General features: G+C 36.5%; 1 protein-coding gene across 2 annotated transcripts in view; it reads right to left on the bottom strand.

Moving 5' to 3' along the window:
* CRB1 (crumbs cell polarity complex component 1) overlaps positions 1-9063 on the bottom strand; it is a 207904-nt gene that overhangs the window by 48251 nt on the left and 150590 nt on the right. For both annotated transcript variants that reach the window (XM_001110912.5, XM_001110878.5), the window contains 3 exons: positions 8133-8680; positions 6521-6686; positions 530-1436 (listed from right to left, as the gene is read on the bottom strand). In XM_001110912.5, the coding sequence (XP_001110912.3) occupies positions 530-1436; positions 6521-6686; positions 8133-8680 (1621 nt within the window). The remainder of the gene's footprint in view (positions 1-529; positions 1437-6520; positions 6687-8132; positions 8681-9063) is intronic.

Raw genomic sequence — 9063 nt, 5'->3', positions numbered from 1 at the left:
TTACGTTTCGGGAGAGTTAAAAGTTAAATGTGGATTTTCAACTACACATCGGCACCTCTAACCCCTGCATTGCTCAAGGGTCAGTTGTATACTTTAATGTACTCTTTTCGGGATTTTATAGTATTTACCTGCCTGAAATAGCCCAGGGCATTATTTTAGCAATAGAAGTCACGCCTTCCCTAACAATACTACATTTCTGCTTTTGCGCTTATTGTAAATGTATTTGTTTCCCAAGGCCTTGAAGCTGTCAGACCCTGGGGCTACAGTTCATGAGACACATTTTCACACAGATGACTGAGAAAATATTTTGCTGAAAGTCTGACTTAAACACTACCTTTCTGACTTGTAGAATATCGTAGTGTATGAGATCCTGTCTTAACATGAGCAAGTTGTGATGGAAGTGACCAGTGTTAGCCCTGTTCAGCACAGTATATATGTATACCTCGAGGAGACAGCATTCCAATTTGACAAGAACAGTGATGCAGAGTACAGCTTCAAAGACCAAGCTTCATATGGACTTTATGCTCACCTGCAAAATTTTCCTGTAAAATTTCCAAAACAGAGGCAAGAATAGCCATTAGTATCACTAATGCAGGTGGCTCCATTTGCACACTGGTGACTCTGGCAGTTGTCTATATCCACTTCACAGTTCCCACCAGTGTATCCAGGCTCACATGTGCAGTGGTAGGCTGCAACTCTGTCAGAGCAGTTGCCATGGATACAGGGATTTGAGAAGCATTCATCAGTGTTGAGTTCACAGTGTTTCCCTGACCATCCCAAGGGACAGGAGCAATGATAAGAGCTATAGATGTCTTCACAGTTTCCTCCATGCAAGCAGGGGTTGGAGTTGCAGACACTTAATTGCAAACACCCAGTGACCACTGAATTGGTAGAGATTTTGAGAAATTGCTCTTCCTGAGGTTTATTAGTGAAACCATGAATATTTTCAAAGTAAGAGAGATAAATGCCTCCGATTTCTATTGTACTTAGACACCCTTGCAGGCCCTTTATATTGTCAATAGCTCCATCACCCACATAAATATCTGTATTATCCTTCAAAAAGTTGAGGCTTCCAGTAGCAATTGTGCTGGTCACAAACGGTGTTTGGTTGTCCACTTCCATTTGCCACCTGGAGGTCTGGGACATTGGGTCTGTCATGGAAAGAGTCACTTCATGCCACATGCCATCATTCACTGACTGCAAACTTGTCAGACTTAGCATATAAAAGCTGTTGCCACTTTGCAATTGAAAGAATAATCTGGAATCTTGAATGCTAATATTAAGAAATTCAGGCTCTTTTTCTGCATGCAATATTATTACATTTGCATCCCTTGTTCTGAAACCGAATGTGATATTGGTGAGTTCTCTGGTAATATTCCCATTGCTTCTGAACAATATTTGACTGCTTTGTTCATTAAAAACAGCATTTGCAATACCTAATGAGACAAGATGATAATAATCAGCAACTTTATTAAATCTATAGTTTGCTTCATTACCTTTATTAATAGTAATGATCATCGTGTTAATAACATTGCACATTGACTATCTGATACATGTTACATACTGTGCTAGGTGCTTTTATATTATTCCTAATATCAAACTTTTGAATACAGGTATTATTATTAACCCCATTTTATGGAAGAAGAAGTTGAGACTCACAGAATTTAAGTAATTTTGTTCATGGTGATGTAATTAATAAATAAGAAAGCCAGAATGTCAAACCTGGATGGTTTGGTAGCAAAACCAAAACTATACATTTCCAGTGAAATCCTAACGCATGCCAATTTTTATTTTGCATTTGCTCCCACAAATAAAGCATTGATAATTCATTTTACACATAAATAAATTGAGCCAAAAGAAATCGCAAATCTAGCTTGGTGACACAGAAAATTAACCGTGGAGTCTGGCTTCTGATTAAGCTGAAGAGTAGGCAGTTAAAAGTCGCATTTCAAGTGACTGATTTACTTACCTGGTAAAACTCCAGTTATTTAACAAGCTGCAAATTCTGTATCTACACCCAAGTACTTTCATATACAACCATATCAATTGCTCTCCCACTATATGTGAGCACAGCACTTTGGGCAATCCTATTGCATTTCTCTATTACAAACTTTTTCCCCATACTGCAAGACGATTAGCGAGCAACTTGTTCTCTCTCTTAAAATATCGAATTCTATCTCAGCTTATGATCTCACATAATATTTTCTTGAGAAAACAGAGCTACCTCAGATATCCATCAAATCTGTAAACCCAATATTATTTGGATCCACACTGTATTCTATCCTGCTGTAATAGATGAACTGTCTGTATTCCCACCAATGTCAACTCTACCAGTTATGCCCTGGGTCCTACTGATTTTCACCTTTTAAACATATTATTTCTCTATGCAATCTTTTTCTTTCCTTCATAATCATTTCCCCTTCCATTTTGCTGTTTCCCATCGATATACAAATATGTGCAATTGCTTTAATCTTAAAAAATAAAAATACATGCAAAACAGTACCCTGACATCCCCCAATCCTGCTGCTTTTTTGTCGATTTTCTTTACCAGCAAAACTTCTAATAGTTTTATATCCCCATTGTCTCATTTTATCATTCCTCATTTTCTCTTTTATATATGCCACTCAAGCTTTTGTCCCAGTCACTTCACTAAAACCACTTTCATGGTTACAATGAATGACCTCCACGCTACTCAATGCAGTGGCCAATTATCTATTCTTATTGTGTCACACTTTTCAGTAGCAAATGACCTGAAAACACTATGATTACATTATCAGGCGCTACACCCAACCACCATCATCTTTCATTAACACTAATTACTTCTTAGTGTCCCTGCTTCTGCTGCTCTGCAGATCAATATAACAACCACTCCTTAGTCAAACTCCATTAGTTAGCATCACATCTAAAAAGAAATCCTAAACATAACCACAAGAGTGTACATGATCTGAGTCAGTTGTGGGTGTAATCTCAGCTATCTGGGAGGCTGAGAAGGGTAGATAGCTTGAAGTCAGCAGTTTGAGACCATCCTGGACAACATAATAAGACCCTGTCTCTCTTTTAAAGAAAAAAATTTCATGACAAAATTCTGTCATGTTAAAAAAAAAACATCTACATGATCTGACCTCTGATTAACTCTCCAATTCCAATTCCTACCACTCTCTTTCTCATTAACATGCCACAGCCACAGTTTTTCGCCATTCAGTGAAGATACACCAAGCTTGTTCCCCATGCAGGCCTTCTACGCTTGCTGTTACTTATATCTGGAATACTATTTCCTCAGATCTTCTTATACTTGGCTTTTCTGAGTGTTAATATCTCCTCAAATGTCGCCTCCTCTGAGAAGATTTCCCTGACTATCCGAGTTAAAAAAACTGCCTCCCTGCATTCACTGTCTATGCTTAATTTTCTTCATAGCTCCCATTACCACTTAAAATTATGTTTATTTGTTGACTTGTTCCTTGACTGTCTTTCTGCACTAGGATGTAAGCTTTATGAAACCAAGGATCTTCCCTGCCTAGGTTATCACTAAATCCCTATGCCTGTGCCTGTGTGTCCCTGATGTATAGTAGGTGCTCAGTAAACAGAATTAAATGAATACTCTATGAAAATAACTCCATCCTGTATCCTGAAAAGTGAGATAATGATTAGAAACCACAGCAGGAGAAAATTTCAGTGTATCATTTGAGTGTATTATTTGACTTAATTAAATAAGTCAATTACCTTGATCTTACTGTTTTTTACTCTGTGTGTGTGTGTGTGTGTGTGTGTGTGTGTGTTCAATCAGCTTTGGAGTTGGGAATTTAGGGAAAAAAAGAGCAACAAGTGTTTCATTACATGTTTTTAAGTAAATGTTAAAATGAAAAAATCTCATTAATTCTCCAACTCTGAAATGAAGACTATGGTCTATAATGCTATATAAATATATTTATTAACTCTGCTGAGCACATTGAAATCATGTCTTCTGATCTGGGTAAAAACCACGATATACATAACCACTTTTGCACTTCGCCTTTTCTTTGGGGAACTTTGCCATAATAAACACACCTGTAATTAAGGTGAGTTGTAAATGTTTAAATCTTGGTACGATACGGAGTTAGAGATGATTATAGCCCTAAAGGCAAACTCAGGGTAATGTATCAGCTGTACTCTCAAGAGTACCTTGTTCCATTAGACTTAATCTTTTCAATATATTTTCCTTGGAAAGAAAATATAATAGGGTCATAAGATCACATAAAATTAAAATTATATAGAGTAGTAAAAGTGAATTCTGGGTTAATAGCTATCAATTAGAAAATTGATTTATAATTCCTATTGTACACCTCCTATTTATTTATGTTTTCTCTCTTCACTAAGTTAAGCTATACTTTAAAAATGCTACTGGGACTTTTTGGGTGTGTCTGAGCTGGACTTACTACTGTTTTGCTATCGGCAATGTTGTAGCAGTAAAGGTTCACTTCACTTCTTTCTGACACGTTTGTCCAGCTCCTAAACTGCTTGATGTGTAGATTGCAGAGCAGTGTGCATCAGGGCTATTGTTTTGGGGCTGCTACTGTTTTTAGAAATCCTATTCCTTTTTCCTGTGAAAATATTCAAAACGATTCGGACACCAGGTAGAACACAGCTGAGACTAACAACTTTAGTACTTCTATCAAAAGATCAACAGTAAAACTAATAATTAAGAAATTATTTTAGAATAATAGAAGAAGTAGAATAATGAAAAAGTATCATTTAAAATTTTGTGCCTCATTAAAAACCAATTTACATTCTTTATGCCAAGTCATCATGTTTTCTCTACATGTGTAGTACATATTTCTTAAATATGAAACATAAAAGTATACATATTTTTCTAGAAAACTTCCCCAAGTGTACATACAGTGTAATGTACTTCATACAGGTCTTTTAAATAATATGATTTTGAAGTATAGAAACATAAAAATAAATACATTTTTCTCTTTTTCTCAGTTACTTGGGGGCCCAGTCTAGATAGTATGTCATTGCTACTGACCTTAAGCCAAACTATCCTCTAGTTCCATTCCATTATATTAGTGCAGTATTTTTATTTTTTTTATTATTATTTTTTGAGACAGGGTCTTATTTTATTGCCCAGGCTGGAGTGCAGTGGTGTGATCCTGGCTTACTGCAGACTCAAATTCTTGGGCTCAAGCAATCCTCCCACTTCCGCCTCCTAAAGTGCTGGGATTATAGGCGTGCATCCAGCATCCTGCATGTATTTTTTTTTTATAGTAAGCAGATAATGTACTTAATGTCCACAGTAGTTAAGTGAAAATATTAAGTAAATTTGAAGAAAATAATATCAATTTATTTAACAAATATTTACTAGCAAGAAACCACATAGAAAATTTTCTTGCCTTGTGAAGCTTATATTCTCGTGATGAAAGAGATCATAGACAAATATATCAATGCACATGTAACAAAATATCAAGGAACAATAAGAGATATTAATAAAAACAAAGCCAAGTTGGAGGATGTTTGTATAGAAACCTAAATGAAGTGACAAAGGTGACCTGTGAATCTCTGGGTTAACAGAGTTCAGGAGGGAGGTGGTGGTGTGTGGGCCTGACTGTATGGTGTAAAAGAGAGAATGGAGTGATAATGTTGGAAGCATATTGCAGACAACACATTAGAGGGTTTTTCTTCTCCGTATTCTTTAAGGCAGAGAAGTGGAATGGTAGTTGGTAGGAATAGGAGTGAGGGAGTGTCAAAGGAAATGTTTTGTAGTGATGGAAAAATTGATACTGGTGTGTGAGAGAAAATTTTAGGAGCACAATCTTTGAATAAGGGGAGGAAATTAGAATTCAGTGCAAACATAGAGGGTTGGCTATAGACTGGACTGTGCATTATTTGAAGTAGGTGAGAAGACAGAATATAAATAACAGTATAGTTAGTGGGTGGATGTGTCAAAATTGTGAATACTGTATAGTATTCAAATTGCTAACATTTGGAAAAGTGTGTTTTGTAATGCAGAAGATGGACAGGAAAACCTTTCACAATGAGGGAAAGTCTCATAGCAAACATTGAGTGCCTAACATGTTTATTTACACATAAGGTCACAGAATCATCACAAAGAAACTGAAAAAGTAGAAATTGTTCTCTCTATTTCACAGGTGAGGAAGCTTTAGATGATGGAGATCACATGAATTGCCTGAGGCCTCATAGTTAATAAATGACAATGTGTAACACGCACATATTTATTCTGTGTTCCCAGTAATGAGGGAAGGAAAGTCAAATATTACCTTGCTAATTCTTCTTTAGGAAATCAGCTTTAAATGATTAAGCATCTAGGTTTAGTGTTGCTGTGACCTCCATTTCCTATCCAGACACCCACCAAAGGCAGGATGAGGCAAGAGGCCAGTCAGGTTTATTAGCCTACTCACATAGGGGAAACAACCATAGATTTTAATAAGCTGGCTTTGTCTATACTCTTTTTCTGTGTTTGCTCTTGGAACAACTCAGATGTCCCAATTTAACTGGCGAGATGATAGGTTTGAACTCTACCTACATTCAAATCCTTGAAGCACCGGCTGGCACTGGGCTTCGTGAGGACACGGGCTGAATCCACACCACTGAACCTCCTCACAGGCTTTCCCACTCATGTGGGCAGGACAGGAACAGGAGAAGTCATCCCACAGGGAATGGCAAACACCTCCATTGCGACAGGGGTTGGACTGAGTGGAAAAGAAATCAAAGGTATAAAAAGCACTGGCAAATAAATAGAAAAATGTTGAAGGTGAGACCACATACCTGTTATTTTTAAAATGCTAATTTCCCTGCATTTCTACATTTTAAACTTTTAATATCCATTGTTAACTAAATAGAATGAAAATGACTACTGCCATTACCAACTGCTTTCTAAAAGAGCAGAGTGGTGGCTGAGAGAGAAAAAAGATATAAAATTGATCTATAGCACAGGGAGGATTTTTTCAAGTATAGCAGCGTCCTCTGTAATTTACAAATTACCAGACACTTTTCACAGGCACTAATTATCATTTGAGGAAGGATTCTTACTCCTGGTTTTACAGATGATAAAAAGAAGGTGTTTCCAGTTGCCCAAGATCCTATACAGAAGCAAAACAGTGAAACTTGGTACCTAGGTCCTCTGGATCCCAACTCATTGATTGCCCTTCCCACACTGATCTGCCTCTGAATCACAGACATAGTATTATTATTTGAGTTTTCACAAGCTTGCTCACAAAAAGTATTCAAAATGAAAGTATTTAAAAAGAAATTTATTAGAGCATGGACTGTCTTTGTCTCGGGTCTCCTATTAACATATGATTTAAGCTAATTATATAACCTTTCTAAACTTCAGTTACTTTATCTGTAAATAACATACATTGGGACAACAACAATGCCTGCTTTCCACTGTAGTCCTTCAATAGAACTAAATAGATTAAGCCATGTAAAATACTGCCTAGTTCATTGAAAACGTTCCATAACAATGTTACAATAATTCATTTGTGTATATTTAGAACCAAGCTTAGTGGAGGGCCATAGTTGGAGCTCAACAAATGTTCAACACATAGAAATGCATTTCCCTTTTTCCCTTTGAAAGGTCATGCAGAGCTGACAAGTTCTTGTATTTAAGCAGCTCTTAGAAGAGTACATAGAATATTTAAAGTAAAGCATGGGCTTTGAGAAATTATATTTCAGAGGATTTCAACTACCAGAAGGAAATTACCTCTCAGATTTCTCTTGTTGTTGCTGACTTAATAAAAGTTCAAAGCAATAGTAGCTGGGCATTTAAAATAGAGTTAACAATATCATCCAAAAAGAGTTAATTCAGTTAAACCTCTGGGGAGCCATTAGGAGATTAGGAATTGAAATATTATTATACTTAAGTAATTTGATTTTGTGAGGGTGAGAGAAGTCTATAGCTGAAGTTATTTTGGTTAATTAAATAGATCATGATGCCAATAAGATCAAGGCCACATTTCTATGCCTCAATGTAAATTTCACAGTCTTGTTGGAAAAATATAGATGAAATATCATTCTATGGTGGTGGGTCAGTAACATCATCTTTATACAGAAAGAATGGTTTTATTAAGTTATCTTCTTAATAAAATAAAAGTTTAACATATATTATATACCTAGTTTGTATGCGTAATCATTACCTTGCAGCTGTTGTCTCCAGGACAGCCTTGGGTTACATTGACAAGAACTGGTTTGAGAGATACATTATTTGTTGAATTTGGAAAGAATTCCAGATTTTGGTTGTTTAGTCTTACATCTTGGATACAGCCTTTGAAGAATCCACCATTAAGTTCAGTCTCCTGCTTGTCAGGTAGGCCACCAATGTAGATGACATCTCCCTTTTGGATTTTCCATGTAGAAGCAGAAATAAATCCTAGGTTTTGTGAAGATTGATACAGTTCAATTTTATTTGGCTTGATTTTCAAAGATATCAAGTGGACATTTCCATCATTAAGAACAAATTTTACTACTAATTTGGGAGAGTTTGGAGTCAGCATTGCTAGTCTGCCGTGCTCTAGCCAGACACGGATATATTGATAAGTGCTGTTTTCCAAAGCTAGAAGTAAGCCCGATGGTTGAAGTGTTTGGACAAACATGGAGAGGCTGACGGTGTCTCCATAGCTCTCATCAAGAGTAAAGACAACATATCCAGTGGAGTCATTCTGGCCAAATCTGCCTGCCACAAACTCTTCAAAATAGAGGAGGAGAAAAAAAGAAAAAGAAACATCTTAAGGCTCAAAAGACAGAAGGGATGGAAGATGAGAATTATACATTTCACAAACACACACACATGCACACACACATACACACTCATACACAATTTTTAAAGTTCAGGACAGGCTTACTTAATAGAATAATGATTTGGCCTCTTTCTGGATTTCTGAGTATACTTTATCCCTAAAATAACTATATTTTGGTTTGTAGTTTACACTTGAGGCCCACTGATCACAAAACAAACCAAAAAGATCTCTGCAGTGATAAACTAAAGAATCTTCCCTTCGCTGCCCTAAAATATGGGCCTTAGTGGTGGTATATCAGACACTACTGTACTCCAACTTGGTGGAAGAAATT

This window comes from Macaca mulatta, chromosome 1 (genome assembly GCF_049350105.2).
Source record: "Macaca mulatta isolate MMU2019108-1 chromosome 1, T2T-MMU8v2.0, whole genome shotgun sequence".
Classification (NCBI taxonomy): Eukaryota; Metazoa; Chordata; class Mammalia; order Primates; family Cercopithecidae; genus Macaca; species Macaca mulatta.
Note: the sequence above shows the minus strand (reverse complement) of the source record. Positions and strands in the feature narration are given on the sequence as shown.